The sequence below is a fragment of the Protopterus annectens genome, chromosome 6.part0 (assembly GCF_019279795.1).
Source record: "Protopterus annectens isolate FY-2018-M chromosome 6.part0, PAN1.0, whole genome shotgun sequence".
Classification (NCBI taxonomy): Eukaryota; Metazoa; Chordata; order Ceratodontiformes; family Protopteridae; genus Protopterus; species Protopterus annectens.
The window spans coordinates 482,926,697-482,943,519 of record NC_056737.1 but is presented as its reverse complement, the minus strand read 5'-3'; the positions used below and the strand labels follow the sequence as shown (position 1 = coordinate 482,943,519).

Below are 16,823 nucleotides of genomic sequence, written 5' to 3'. Positions count from 1 at the left end.
CACAATGCCTAGAGTTAGAGGTTTTTCTATTGTCTTGAAAGAGAAATAATCATTAGGTTTCAAATGTAAAAGTGTTTCATTATTTTACGACTTCCATGTTCTGCAAACTTCTGATGGATATGTACTTACTTCTCACACAGAGATGTTAAAACATTATGTTAGTTTCTGTTAGCCTGGGAACTGAAGGCAAGTGACAAAGAGTGATATCATCCAGGCTAACGCAGCAGTAATGTGTATTATTAATTTAAAAACTCTCTCAGAATGGCTGTGCATTTTGTATCATCTTGGACCTAGAAACATTCATTCAGCACTTTTCATCTGCATTTGCCTTGCTCTGTAAGTAAGATGGCTGTGCATTTTGTATCGTCTTGGACCTAGAAACATTCATTCAGCACTTTTCATCTGCATTTGCCTTGCTCTGTAAGTAAGATTTAGGCATAGTATCTTTTAGACATAGATAGGAATATAGTAAAGATTAGTTTAGATGTGTTCTGTACTTATTTGAGACTGTCCTGCAACTTTGTTTTAAAATATTTCCTGTGAGTCTGAACTCTGTAGCTACTGTGTTGTTTGAGTACTGTCATGTTATTTTATTATTTATTATTAAATATGTTTGTTTAGAGATATTTAAGCTCTTAGGTTACTTGCATATGTATCTGGTGACACTGTACAGGCCACTCCTAAATTGCCTTGAAAATCTTGGTCACACTTACCACTTGGATAATAGTAACATTACACAGTAGGATTGGGCACCCTTTGTAAGGGCCTTAGAGTAGCTGATAAGTAGTGGTTGGTGGCAGTGATAACTACCCTATAGTTTGGGCAGGAGGAGACATAGCTAGTAAACCTGTGCCAGCCTTCCCCAGGGGTGTTCTGTGTATTTGTATATACATCAAATCTCAAAGTTTGTGTGTGTGTGTGCGTGTGTGTGTGTCAGCTACTTGGGCAGGGACACAAAGCACTGGTTGGACAGAGGACAGAGACGGTGTTGGAGGTTTTGGCTTGACCACTTGTCTCAGATCTTAACCCTATAGCTGTGCCAATGGGGAGTCTTACTGGGGATCAGGGAAAAGAGGGAGAAACCAGCCCCAGACTGACTGTGATCTCGGTGTGCTCTTAAGAGAAATTGTACTTTACTGTGTGTGTATATTTCATCCTCCCAATGTGTACGTCCCTCACTAGTGGCTAGTGGTGAAGATTGAGGCTCCTTGATTACTGGGCCAGTGCACAGGCATCACAATTAGTATCCCCATTGCACTTAAAAATATCTGACAAAATTCTTCTTTATAATGTGCAAAGAAAATCATGCACCATTTAAATAGTACTATTAATAAAAAAATGTGTTTTACTTACAGTTAGATTTCTCCCTCCTCTTCCCCTCTCCTGAGTATTTTTCTGAACATTAATGACATGAAGCAGAGCATACTTTAATGAGCCCTACAAGTTTAACAAAGTCCAACAAAGCCAAAAAAGTAAAATATTTCCAGACTTTCTTGTTTTGCCATGTTTAAACAAATATAATTATTGCTTTCTAATCCAACATTTGTCAATTTCCAGGTTACTGATTTTACTCTCCAAACATTAATGACATGAAGTAGTGCATATGCTTTAGAGTCCTTGTCCTAATCCTGTTTACCTGCCCTTCCAAAACCCTGTCTCTGCTTCATTTCTAATGTACTCTCAATTCTTTTAAGTCAACTCTTGTGCTTTTTTCCCCTCTCTCAAGCAATAGCTGTTGAAAAACTGGAAAAGGTTTCACTGGCACAATCTCTGTGGTCTTTATTACCAGAATAACAAGAACTACAATCTCCTGCTGTTTCACAGCTCACTTTTTGTTGGACAAACTTTTGTATTTTTTCCTTAGCATGTACTTCATCAAAAAAATGATTTTGTTCCCCCAGGGAAAAATATTTTGAAGATAGCTGGGTACAGCAGTTTGAATCTCATGCCTGCTTCTCACCATTCCCTGAATAATAGGATAAATTCACTCCTCTTCTGCTTGGTGTAGTTATTCTCCAAAAACACTCTGCTGTCTCCCACTTTTAGTATTTTTTCCTTCTCCCACAGTTTTGTCAGAATCATCTCCTGCTGGTAACATTGCATCATTACTATTAAAGGTCTAGGTTGTTTTCTCATAGCCAGGTTTGGAGCATACGCACAATGTGCCCTTTCAGTTAACAATTCCTGTTGTGGAATACCAGTACAGTTGCTTATTTGTGCTTTCATAAAATTAATGCAGTCTGTTCCTTCCAGCTTCTCGGATACAGTAGAAAATCTCAGTTTTTCCCTACGTGCTCTGTCCTCTAATTCTATAATTTTTTGAAACATCCCTTCTTGTGCAGTCTCATATTCAGCCAACCTTTTCTTCATTTTGACCTCTGTGTTTTGCAGTTTTATGACCTTATCTGAATAACTGTTTAAAGCTTCTTCCATTTTTCTTCCAGCCTTTTATTGTTTGAGCTGATAACTAAATCAGTGTTTCATGTATTTTAGCCAGGTCTGTGTGCAGTTGCCTTACACTTTCCTCTAGGTTACTGGAAGTCATGTCTGGAGCTTGCACTGCTTTTTGTTGAACAGCTACAGTTCTTTTCCCAGTCGGTGTTTTTTTGTCCCCTTTTGTAGCTGATTTTCCTTCAGGTCCTCTGTATTTCTTTTTTATTGAGATCAAGGAAGTGCACTTACTAGACAGTTACTGAAATTTACCTAGAAATCTAGGTCCACTGGCTTTCTCCGTTAAGTTTCTATTTTCACACTGGGCTAGAATTAAGCTGTTACTCAACATGCAGCCATCTTGGAAGTCAGTAGTTTGTCACTGTTGTCTTTATGATTACACAAAGAAATTTTAAAATATAACCTATTTGTCCATGAACTAAAATAGTAGTTACATATAAGCCTAAAGGTGAATGTTAATAGTAGGGTAAGGTTTAGCAATAACTGGTGATCATTGGTCTTTTCAAGTGTAACACGGTGATGTTCAAACATAGGAGAAAGGTTAACAAACATGCATATTTTATTGGTGACAATCTTATTAGTGGAATGCTGGCACAGGAATTTAATGTTATTAAGGGAAAAGCATACCTAACCTCAGGAATAAGTGCATTAACAGATATGGAACGTCTTGGCTTTGGAATTAGATAGTTTGATAATGCTGCAACAATCTTTTTTAATATACAGAAAAGCAAAATAAACAAAAAAAAAAACAGACAGACAAATACTTCTCTTCTATACTGGGCTAAAAGGATATAGTATTTTCTATCCAGACCCAGCAGAAATGCCATAGGTAATGGTATCGTACTGGCTCAGCTACAATATTGTCTCTCTCTATTTGCTGCAGCAACTAAAAGAAATGCATCACCATGCAGCCCATCACTGCATCTGCAGATTCATCATGCTATCCCCAAGAAATGCCACTGCAAAACCACTGAAAAAGCTAACTGGTTACATGTGAAACAGTGTACTGACCTTATACTTGCTTCTTAGATATTTAAAGTTATTAATAATAATAATACCTTCCCCCCACTGGCGTCTGGACTATTCAGAAATGTGCCAATGTACAAACTTAGAAATCTTAACCACTCGTGTCCTCTCCTTTAAGCCCCCCACCCGCAAAACTAGGTAACACTGCACAGACCACACTTTCTCAGGCCATGGTCCCAAAATGTCTGAATCTCTCTCTTATTTTTCTTAAAAACATTCCTCTTACCCCATTTTCTTTCTTTTTTTAAACAGCTTTATTAAATCACTCACGAAACAGACAAACATACATTAACAGAAAAGAAAACAAACCATAGTAGCATTTTTTTTAATTTACATACATTATACACATTTCTTTCTTTGTAACTATCATCAGCCCAACATCATATAAATTGCTGAATTCCTGTCTTCCTTTAAATCTCACTCCTTCTCCTGAGCATTATTCTGCATGCATTGCTCCAACAATTTCTATTTCTATTTAATTTGCCTCTTACCCTTTTCTAAAGATCCCTCTTATAGTTTGTTTATAATATTCAATACTTCAAACACAATTGTTTTACACTTTGATTTCCATTTTTTAGTAATTGCTTTTTTTTGTTGCAGTCAACAAAATTAAACTTAACAAGGTCTTACAATGTCTAAGCAATTCAGATCCTATGTTCCAACCCAAAAGAATAATTTCCTTAGTTATAACGATTTGCTCACCAATATTTCCTGACAGAGTACCCTGTAGGGAATTTTTTAAATCTACCAACTCATTACACTCCCAAATCATATATTCACATTTACCTCTTTCTTCCCTATCACACCTCCAACATTTGCTATCTACCTGAGGAAAATAATTATTTGAAGTTTGCACGGGGTATAAAATAAACTATGCAAACACCTACAAGGAGAGATCCTAAACCTTTTAAACGTTGTTGCATTCTTGGGAGCCATACATATGCCATCTCATTGTTCTCTTGTAATTTTTTGCCAGTCTCTCTTCCCAAACGTTTCTAACCTCCTCTGATTGATTCTTATAGTTATCATGCAATATTTTATATGCCATACTAATGGCCCTTTTTAACAGCATCTTCTGTATAAAATTCAACTAAAAACTCCAACATAGACTCCCTACCCCTTTCTCTTTGCTTATACTCTGATATCTACTCCTGGTATGGAAGGCAGTCTCTAGCTTGCAGTTCAAATGTCTTCTTGGCCTCATCCAACTCCATTAACTTTCTCCTTCTAGTTACTTGCTTCCATTACCTTAGTTCCTTTGTCAGTTTTCAAGAGTAAATTCCCAAACCTTCTTTATAAATACTTTAGAATCATGGTTCAAAACTAAAATGGGTCTAATGGATCTTTACCATCTTTTGGTAATACAGTCAACCACAGTTTTCTACCAAAATGCTGGTGCTTCCCCTCCTTTTAAAATATTGTTAAACAAAATTTTCCAGATATTTATCACTTTCTTTCCTATGTTCATAACCTCCACAGGAATAGCATCTGCTCCTTCAGACTTTCCTGAAGATTGATTACACATCACCATTTTAACTCATCCCCTCCTATCTTAACTGTTAGTTGAGCCTCATCTAACTCCAACCTTGGCATAATAAGGTCTTCCATAAATATTTCCATGTATGTTCTTTCTTGATTTCCAAACTTCTCTGCATTACACAATTTTTCATAAAATTTCTAAAATATCTCTAATACTTCTACAGGATCTCTGGTTATTTTTCTTTTTATAAGCTCATTAACTTTGGCGACAACAGTTCTTTACACTTTCTGTTGCTTAAGTTAAGCTAAAAGTTTTTGTGCTCTGGAGTTATCATCAAAAAACAGTTGCCTAATATCAATCTTTCTAAACTGATGAATATTATTTAGATACTCCTTTATCTGCACTTGTACCTCTTTTTATTCTGTGAGATTCCCCTTATTCTGTATTACCTAGCCCTTTCTCAGTCTCTCTAATTCCTATTACTTCTTAACCATATCTCTTTCTCCTTTATTCCTTCTTTGTATGGGAAAGTGCCAGTGCTTCATTTTTACTTCATTACAACACATTTTATCTGAGTTTTTATCACTGCATGACCTGAAATAGTTATTGCATGTATGTGAAAACTTCCCATTAAATGTACATGTTCCTGTGAATTATAATTTTTATCTAGACTTGCCCAGTTATTGTACGTTAGGGAATAATAATGAAAATTCTGTCAGGAGTTACTACTATTGAATGAATATCTTACATACTAAATATTTTTATAAACAACTTTGGAAATCTACCCTCTTTTTTATATTTTACCTTCTGGGTCTTCTGATACATTCTTGCTATTGCAGTTCAAGTTCCTGTCCCCACAAGTAATATTCTCTGCTGAAACCTGATGATTTGTCCCCAAATTTTATGCAGCTATATAATAGCAATTTTTGTGGAATATAAATACATGCCACCATAATCCTCCTCCCTTGCCAACAGCCCCTTATGACCACAAATCTACCATTCTTGTCTTTCTTTACCAATTTCATCACTAGTTGAACCTCTCCAGCAATTATTAATTATTCCTCTTTTCATCTTGAAATCCTTTATTTGTGAATTCATATACTCAAGTCTTTCCTCCTTTGTTTCCTGCAACATTGCTATTTACACTCTGCATTTCTTAATTGCAATTCAACACTATTTCCTTTTTGTCTATACAATATAATACTGACAGTGTTGCCAGTAAAACAAAAAGTTACTGTTCCACTTATTATACATGGCAATTTTTTGAATGTGCATTTTCAACTTTTATGTTACATACACACACATTAATGTTTGGCAGGTTAATCTTTCAAAAGTATGTTTCTTATGTCCATTTGAACCCATGTCACATTTTTCAAGATCCTTTGTTTTAATGAAAACCCTCAAACAAAAAAATACATTTTGAGAACACATAATTTCCCATTAAATCAAAAGAAATGCACGAAACTACATACATCTGCATAAAATGAAGTTTAACTCTCCAGATAGGAACAATTGTCACAAACTAACAGCTGCACCCACAATCATTACCTAATGTAACATTAAGATTACCCATGCAAAGTGCATGTTACAGCTTGTGTTCATACTTACACTGACTGCCGTGTTATTTTCGTATCTCTATTCCCCTCTCAGATGTGGAAAAAAAAAACAGCGGTATGCTTTCAGAAAACATTAACTTTTAGAAGAAGAAAAAGTGCATTACCTATCTTTAAATAAGACTAATGCATTTAACAGAACATTGTACAGTTTAAAGTATTAAGGCTGCTAGGGATGCTGTTCTCTGTTATTCACTTCCCATAACTTCAGACTTTATTTTTCTCTCAAAGAATGCACATAACTCTTAAGATTAATTGCTTGTCTACGTGTAAAAGTAGTCAGCAATGAATCTTTGTAAATTTCCCTCAGAACAGAATGTTCTTTTCATACTTTTTGACTCCTACTGAACATTTGATAATGGGGGAAAAGCTAATATGTTTGCAGATCTATGAAGCTTACCATTTTTCATGGCTTTAATAATTTTTGCATTATTTGTTAACCCAACCTGCTTACAAACACTTCTTCACAGCTTAAGACAAGGACATTAATCTCAACATTCACCCTTGTAAAACTAAGAGAAATTGCCTTAATACATAAAATACAGTCAGTGAACTTTTACATGACACCCCCACACCAGCAGAACAGGATCACAACATATTAACATCAAACTTGCTTTTGTACAGCTTTTCCTCTCATTATACTATAAAGTCTATACTTCTTACAGCTGAAAAGTACTTGTTTACTTTAATAACTTTAACACACACAGCAGTCTCTGAAAAGACTCCCTCACATTTAAAATACCCCCACCTATACCCTACCCAAAACTCCCTTACTATATATAATATGCAATTTATATCATTAAATGCTTTATGCAAATACTAAGAGCAAAAATGGTTTTACTTAGTTATTTTTTCCCTTTTAGTGTCCTTCTAAACATTAATGACATAGTGAGGTATATGCTTTGTAGTCTAAGTTTAACAGTCAACAAAAGTCAAGTCTTTCTCAGTCACTTTTTCTTGCAAAGAAATATTTCACATATGTATTGAGATGTTAAATTCTCCCATTTATTCACTAATTTTAGTGTTGCTAGTCTTCTTCCTGCTCATCTCTATCTCCTAACACCAGACACTGGTTCGGGTCCAAAATACTTCTTATTCTTCTACTCAACTCTTATGCTTTTTTTCTCTCTCTCAATATCAGAAAACGTTTCACTGACACAGCCTCTCTATGAGCTTTATTGTCTGAAAAATGAGAAGCAGAGTTCCCTTCTGTTTGCAAGGTTACTTTTATTTGGATATATTTTTATTTCTTCCTTAGCCTGTTCTGCATCCAACATTGCCTTTGATCTTCCAGGAAAAAAATATTCTGAAAACACCTGGATAAAGCAGTTTGAATCTCACACATGACTGCTGGCATTTCCTTACAGCAGGGATAAATTTGCTTCTCTTCTGTTTGGAATACAGCGAATAATAATTTTCCTCAAACACTCTGTTGTCTCCTATTTTTAATACTTCCTCCTTCTGACAGTTTTGTTAGGATCAACTCTTTCTGCTGGTATGACTGTAACCTTTACTAATTCAAGTCTTGGCTGCTTTCTCATAACTAGGTTTCTAGGTGCTCTTTCAATTAACACATCCTGCTGTGGAATAGCTGTCCAGTTGCTTATTTGTGCTTTCATAAAATTAATAAAGCCTCTTCCTTCCAGTTTTTCTGGTACAGTCGAAAATCTCATGCTTTCTCTATGCACTCTTTCTTCTAGTGCTATCATTTTTTTGAAACAGCTCTGCTTGATAGGTCTCATACTCAGCCACACTTTTCTTTATTTCAGCCTCTGAGTTTTGCAGTTTTATCACTTCATCTGAACAGCTAGTTCAAGTTTCTTAGATTTTTTTCCAGCCTTTTGTTATGAGTTGATATACTCCTTCAATGATTCATTTACTTTAATAACCTCTGGGTACATTTAATTTATTCCTCTTCTAAATTACTGGAAGCCATCGCTTGGAGTAAGGGTGAGGCTTGAACTGCTTTTTGCTGAACAGATAGAAATTTCTTTCCTGTGTTTTCTCTCTACCTTTTCTAGTTAATTTTCCTTCAGGTTCTGTAAATATCTTCTTTGTTAGCATCCAGATGGTGTACTTACTTAGCCAGTAAGTGAATTTTACTCAAGCTGGCAGAATTACTAGCTCTTACTTATTTGTTTCTTTTTTCACACTGGGAGAGCTGAAATTAAGCTGTTGATCAGTGTGCAGCCATCTTGGAAGTCCACACTGAAGACTTCTTAAGTGTAAATGTACATTAATACTATGTAATAATGCGTTGTGACCTACCTTAGCCAAGCTGAGAGTCATTTAGAAGTCACAGGTTCATAGGTAGACACTAGGTACACTGCTGTAATTAAATCAAAAGGTGCTTCCATAAAGTGTTAGTTTAAGGGTGTGCACACTTATACAACCAGCTTATTGTACGTTTTTTATTTTTTATATTTTCCCCTAACAAATTTGTTTTTCAATTGAATTGTACAGGTTATTGGTCACATTAAACGTGGGAAAAGTTTTGAAATTATTTATTGTGGTCTCATTTTTTTATATCACAAAAATGTGCCATTTTAACAGGGATGTGTACACTTTTTATATCCACTGTAGCTCAGAAAAATCATTTCCCTAGTTATACCAACATGCTCACCCAGTTTCTCTGATACAACAGTCTGCAGGGAATCTTTAAAGTCTGCCAACTTGTTACACTCCCAGAAAATATGTTCCCAATTACCACTTTCTTCCCCATCACACCTCCAACATTTTCTGTCTACCTGAGGAAAAGTTCTCTGGAGTCTACTTGGTGTGTAAAACTATCTATGTAAACATTTCCAAACAAAAATCCGAAATCTTCTAGATTTTGTTGCATATTTGGGAGACATATACCCCCCATTGTTTATTTGTTAATTGCTTATCTAAACTCTCTTCTTAAACCTTTCTAACCACCTCTGACTGATTATTTTTAGTTATCATGCAATATTTTGTATGCTCTACTACTTATTCCTTTTTTTAACAGCAGCTTCTGCTCTAGAGTCTACTAAAAACTCTACCAGTGCTGTTTATTTTCATTTTTAAACAGTAGAAACTTCACTACAAATACGTGAGAAATTATTAAACTGACTGTTCTACAGCAAAGAAGACATAAAACTTGAACAACTTTGTTCCTGAAGTCTGACTTCTAGTTCATCAATATACACACACCTTTTGTCAGATCCATGGTATGTACAGAGGTTAAATCAGTGCAATTCTCTAAATGAACCAAATTCAATTAGTGGCCCATCTGCTGGAGCAGCTAGCCCATGGGAAGTTGGAGTGAAGCCGCTAACCCTAGCTCTCTCACCCTGGGAGGGCAGAGTCTGATCCACTGTGGAGCATCATGATGCCCACAACTTACCTAGCAATGCACTGTATTGAAAAACAGAGAACATATGCATGGAAATGTATGCGTGTCTGTGGGCAACATACCTGAACTAGATGTAAGAGCTGCACTGTGGGGCTACACTCCAGTTATAAATTTTTAAAGCATATAAAAAAAATCCTGAAACTGCTAAGTATGATGGCACTCAACTTCCTCTCTTGAAAAGCATTAATGGGGTGATGAATTCTCATTCCCTGAGAGGAATGAATGGTCAAAGCAGATTAGGGGAGAAACACATTCTTCAACTCCAGAAATATCATCCAAGACAGAATTACCATATACTAAAACATATTACATCTTAAAGTTTTATGATCTAGCTCAGAGGTCCAGAATAATTCTAAATATTAATAAGCATACTGGTTTAAGTCCTAAGCAAACAACATAAAAAATAATTATAAAAAATGTCACCATTGATAATAAAAAAAAAAAAAAATCAGTTAAGTAAGCATTCTAAATCCATAAAAATTGCTATCCATGACATAACATTAGATTTAATCCTGCTAGATAAACCGGTATTGGTAAACAAGTTAAAAGCATGGCAGTGGTTGGTATTACTGACAACTTAGAACTCTGAATCCAGTGCAAGTGGATGCCATTTAAGCAGTAGACCCAGCACATGAGAAGCCAGCTGAGAAAGGTAGGTCTGTGCAACTGACAGCTTTCTAACCTTAAAGAGAAGTAAGGTGAACACAGCACAAACCCTGAAGAAGTCTTACTTAGGCTAGAATTTGCCTACACTACACATATGACACTTAAGAACAACATAGCCAATATGACCATTAACGACACAAAAAAGAAATCCTTACCTGATATGGATGGAGGCCACCTGATGCTCAATTCTCACCTTACACTACTTCATCAGTAAGTCATGGTACAAGATTAATCTTCCCTGAAACTGAGGTGTATATCACCCTAACTAAAACAAGGGATGGATGGTTCAAAGAAGGCAACATGGAGCCAGATAGTAAAGATGGTGGTGTAAAAAAAAAATGCCAATTGTGTTTAAAAGTTTAGATTTGAACTATCTAGCTATAGTGCGTCTAAGAATGCTACAGCTCAAACATCAGGTGTCGGTAAGTATTACGTATGCAGCTATCACCCACTGTGTTAGAAAGTCACTTTTCTACAGTTTTCAAACATCAAAACATGTTCCTGTTATTACACATATTAACAAGTTAATATTAGTTATGTTAAGAAGGATCCCTGGATGCTACTTACTCATCTCGAGAAAAAGATGCTCCTTCCTAAAACTGTACATTCTAACAGCATGTTCCTAAACAGTGTGATGTTGAACATATTTTTATTTGGGTGTATATTACATTATCGAACTTTTAAAAGTTCGGACATCATATGGTCGACACCATATGATCGACCTTTTAAAAATCTGAACGTTTCAATGGAGATCTCCATACAGTGTGGAATGGGAAAATTTCCCTTTTCTGCACTGTAGTGCAATCTCGGAGCTGGTATATTTAAAGAGCGGGGTGTGGGGGGGTGCAGGGGGGATTGCCCCCTGCTTAAAAAGGTCAGGTAGTTTATTTCTGCTTATTTATTTATTTTTTTAGCTTTTCAAACTTTTAAAAGTTCGATCATATGGCTTCGACCATATGACGTTCGAACTTTTAAAATGTTCATAACGTAATGTACACCCTTTTTACTTGATTGTTTTAAACGACACAGATGCGTTTACTTTCTAAATTTCTTTGCAAAATCATCAAGGTATTGAACAGTTTGAAAATTGGACACAAACTCTCTGATAAAATGCATATTTTCAATTACTGCTACCTAAAGATTACTAAAATCAAATATGGGAAAACTGTGAAATTTCAAATGTGAAGCTTCCACACTCCAGCAGACTCATCAGATGTAAAAGGCCCACTGTAAAGAGAAACACAATGCCATCACAAAGATAAATAACTATGTTGGCATGTAGATCACAATTTCCATTATATTCACATGGATTGCAGGCTCACCTTACATATGCTGAAGTCAGACTATATCTCAAGAAGTAATATCCCCTATTTGGACACCATTTTTAAGAACAGTTATAAACCACTGTAATGGGTACCACAGACATGAGACCACAATGGAGTGAATTCCAAGTTAGTTTTTCATTTATTAAAAAATTAATGAAAGAATTCTTATGTAAGATTCCAGGAGGTCTGAGATGACAGTGCTTTACAGATTTTATAATTTATTTACAAAGGTTAAACCGCTCATCTAATAAAACAGTTTTGAACAGGTAACAAAGAAAATCTGAAAACCTATTCAATAAACTGATTTTTCCTACACCCAGCACAAAAAAGGTGTTGAACTTGCTCATTCTCTCTTCTATGCAATATTTTGTTAAGTAGGGACTGCTAACTCACCTGATAATCTGGTTTTGTATAGTAGTCTAGCCTGGAGATGTGATCCAAGAAGCTTGAGAACTCGGGTGGTAGATGTTTCAACATTAGTTGATGGTCATACCTCTCTTTGATGGAACCTACCTGCTCCTAAAGAAAAACAAAGCAGACAGCACATTAAAAACATTCTCTCTGAAAAATCTTGGCATTTACTTACGGTAGACACTGTCACTTGGGTTGACTCAATCCTTTTTTTTTTGCTTAAATGACACCCTTATTGAATTATCACTTGTGACATAGGCAAATATATTTATATAAAAGTAATCAAACCATCTTAACAACTTATATTTACAAACATTATACATCACATATATTGTTCTATACAAAATAATCACATTGTTACATAAATTGTTCAATTCCTGCCTTCTTTTAAACCTCATTGAAAACATTTTTTCTGCATGTATTGTTCCCAGAGTTTACTTTCCAAAGTTGACTTTTTTTTCTATAAAATTTACATATACCTTTTTGTAAATATCCCACTTCCTGTTCTTTCATCACTGTTTCAATATTCACTACTTTAAGTATGGTTGGTTTAGACTTTGATTTCCATTTTCTAGCAATTGCTTTTTTGGCAGCAACCAGAATTAAACTTAAAAAGAACTTACTATGTCTATGCAATTCAGATCTTGTATCCCCTGCTCAAAAAAATCATTACACTCACTTGCTCGCCCCGTATTCCTAACAAGAGTACTCTGCAGGGAATTTTTAAAGTCTCCCAATATATTATACTCTGAGAACATATGGTCCCAGATATCTCTTTCTTCCACAATATACTTCCAACATTTGACATCTACCAGAGGAAAAATTCTTTGGAGTCTGCTTGAGGTATAAAATGACTTATGCAAACACTTCCAGACAAAAATCCTAAATGTTCTAAATTTTGTTGCATATTTGGGAACCATACATATGTCCCATTGTTACTTTGTGAATTGCTTATCTAATATCGCTTTCCTAATCTTTTCTGACCTCCTCTGATTTTTACAGTTATCATGCAATATTTCATATACCCCATTAATTATCCCTTTTTAAACAGCAACAGCTTCTTTGTCTTTATGCTGATATCAATTCCTAACACGGAAAGCAATCTCTCGCCTGCAGTCCAAATGGCTTATTGGCCTTTTCTATTCTGTTATTTTTCCCCTCTCTATTTGTTCTCAACACCTTGATTCCTTTGCCAGGTTCCTCCAGTAAATTTCTGCTCCCCTTGCCTATTCTCAGTACCCCTAACTGCAGTCATCTCTATCAGCAAAATCTCCTTCCATTCCCATGTTGGCTTAGTTCTTAGTATATTTTCTGCTACATCATGAATATAATATTCCTTATTTCTTGAATTACCCCCCCCCCACACACACACACACTTCATCATTATTCCTTTACACTTTGAATTGTAACTTTCTGCTTGTGTTATATACAAGAACCTTAACTGCATAGCTCTGAAATATCCCTTCAAATCAGGCAATCGAGTCACCACATTCCTTATTCAATGCCATCCTCCTGTGCTAGATAATACTCTAGCCCAGGAGGGTGCTAAATAATACTCTTACAAAGCTACCACTGGTGTTGACATCTACCTGCTTTTGTCTATCATTTCATGAACTAGTTAGTCCATCACAAAAACTATAGAGAAGGAATTTAAATGTATGCAGCAAGACAATATTTGGTTTGAGGAGGGGAAAAATGGTGAATGATTTTTTCTTGACTTTTTTCCCTTGCTTTCCTTTCCTTACCACTTCATCTGCTTTTGACCTTCCACAGGATTCCACAGTGGCAGCTTCAATTATAACCCAAAATGGTCCACTCTGTGCAGAGAACATCTCCCAAATCCTCAGAATTAAACAGTGTATAACATACTTCTGCATCACTTTCTGTTAATATTCTAATTAATAGGGCAACATCTACCAACAGCATGGAAACAAGCACATATCACTTCCTTTCATAAACCCTGGACTACACTACAAATTAAAAAACCTTAGAATAAATGCCATACTATCCCCCCCTTTATCAAAGACCTTAGAAAAATACATACAAACCCAAACTTCTACAGGAGTTACTGTCCACCCAGCTCAGCCCAATTTTAGACCAGGCTACAGTACAGAACCTGCCGGTATGACATTTCTTAACACTGTCATCAACAAATAATCTACATAAAATTAGTTCCTCATTATTCTGGATGGCTTTCAACACAGAATCACATTAACTGCTACTACAAAAGGTGTCTACTCCTGACCTCAATAGGAATACTATACAGGAAATAGATCATAAGCATTACAGTGGCAACACACACTCATTTTCAAAATGAAATACAAAAGGAATGTCACAAGGGTAGTACAATGGTGTAAGTAAACTTATCGTAGCAGTAGATGTTCTAGCAGATCACTGTTGCACTAGCATAAGCTATTTGAATTATGTCCTGCTCAGGATATGGCCAAAAGGCCAACATTTTAAAGCTTAAGGGCATCTTCCACATGCTTTAACTGCCAGAAGCTCAAGAAGAGCTTCCCCTGGCAAGTTAGCACAGAGGATTAAGGTCCTGAGTTGTTAACTAGCTACATACTATAGAAGAGGGTAAAGAATTTGATTCCTTGTTTGTGACATAAATAAGACATGTTGGCGAGACAGATGTGTGTCTCAGAGATCCCCATGCTCTGGAACAAACTCCTCATCCATTTAAAGCAGAGTCCATCCCTAAACCTATTTAAGCATAACCTTGACCAATGGATAGGAAATCACAAATTCATCTGGGGTCTGGCACCCATGTCTCTGAGACACAGGCAGAAAGTAATGCTCAAACTAACACCTGCCTCATAATCTCTAGAAACTTCCTAATATACACTCTTCTAATAAATGTCCATGATACACAGGGATTCAATTGGGTTGGACTGCACAGCTAGATATAAAAGGCAATTAAAGTATCAAAAACATCAGAGCTTTCTTGCCCCAAGAAGGGGGCAACAGTCATGAAAGGAAAAATATGCCAGAAAATCTAAAAGAAGAGTAACTATATACATATGAGAGTATCAAGAACCACAACGTGACAATAAAAACAGTAACTACGTAAGAGGGGTTTGAAGGTGAGGATGACTACTGAAAAAGTGATCTATTAGAGCATCTACAGTCATAAGATTACTTACAAAACTGTACTAATTTTTCAACATAAGATCACTGTTTTGGTAGCCTAATGGTTAGACTACCACAGTGCTTAGAAACAAAAGGGAAGGAGGATGAAATTAAGAATCCAGAAGCACCTGAAGAATGTTCCTAATAAGGCCTGCTGTGGACCTGGAAAAGAAATCCAGTTTGTAGTGCTTTGTAAAAATGTCAACATAGGGCTAAGTTGTGGCTCTAGAACACTTCTAGAGTCTACTCCTTTCTAGAAAGCCAACAAAACAGCCAAAGCCCTTGTGGGAGTTGAGCCACTTTCAGAAAGCTACAAAAGAAGCCAAAGCCCTAGAATAATGGGTCCTAACCATGCATGAAGTGGCTTGTAATATTGAGAACAGCAATATGAAACAGCATGAAAAAAAGCATATAGAAATAGTCTGCTTTGACACTGGTTGCGCTTTCATTTTAATTTCACAGGAGACAAACAGCTAATCAGTTTTCCTGAACGATTTAGTTTTGTTGATGTAGTATATGAAAGCTAGTAAATGCACATGAGGTAACAGGGACAGAAGGGAAAACATTTTGAACTTTGTAACTTTGACAAAAAGACTGAAAAAGGAAAGGTCTAGCAGAGAACTCTAAGTCCCTTCTTTCTTTGGCATCAGAAACATCCATGAATAAAATCCTTTGCCCATCTTGCAGACATACATTGGTTCTATGACTCCCTCAGATAACATTTGTTCCATACCTGAAGGGAACAGGGATAATTGGTTTAGTGGGCAAGGAGGGATTGCCCCATAAAGAAGGAAGGGCCCCTTTCCAAGTCTACCTGTGTTGAATGGTGAGAACCCATCTGTCTGACATTATCCTTTCTCCTCTGACTGCTCTCGGGACCCAGTGCGTTACGGTGAAGGGATATGCATCTGTGGAATACAGCAACTAGTGCACATGCTGTACAGGACTGCTTAAAGACATACCAGTATAAAGCCCTGCTGTCTGTTGAGTACCCTGCCTGGGAAAATTGAACCAAAGACTGCAACCACTGCATCCTACCTCAAGCCCAGGCTTTGCACTGCCAAGGAATTCCTAAACAACCACTGACGTATCAGTATAAAGCCCTGGTGTCTGCTGCATACCCTGCCCAGGAAAATTGAACCAAAGCATGCAACCATTGCATTCTTACCTCAAAAGCCCAGGTTTCGCATAGCCAAGGAATTCCTAAACAACCACTGTATGTTTATGCTAATAAATAACCTTTACTTCTACTGTACAATAGCTGCTGCTCTATTCCACTGGCCCTAAATCTCCCCACCGGAAACTTCTCTGGATTCTTACCCCCACCTTGTACTTTTCTC

At 36.3% G+C, this 16,823-nt stretch overlaps 1 protein-coding gene across 1 annotated transcript in view; it reads right to left on the bottom strand.

Annotated features, from left to right (window-relative positions):
* The window catches only part of TTBK2 (tau tubulin kinase 2), a 2,201,340-nt gene that overhangs the window by 639,486 nt on the left and 1,545,031 nt on the right, over window positions 1–16,823 (bottom strand). Inside the window, exon 9 of the mRNA XM_044074209.1 lies at window positions 12,331–12,456. Within this exon, the coding sequence (XP_043930144.1) occupies window positions 12,331–12,456 (126 nt within the window). The remainder of the gene's footprint in view (window positions 1–12,330; window positions 12,457–16,823) is intronic.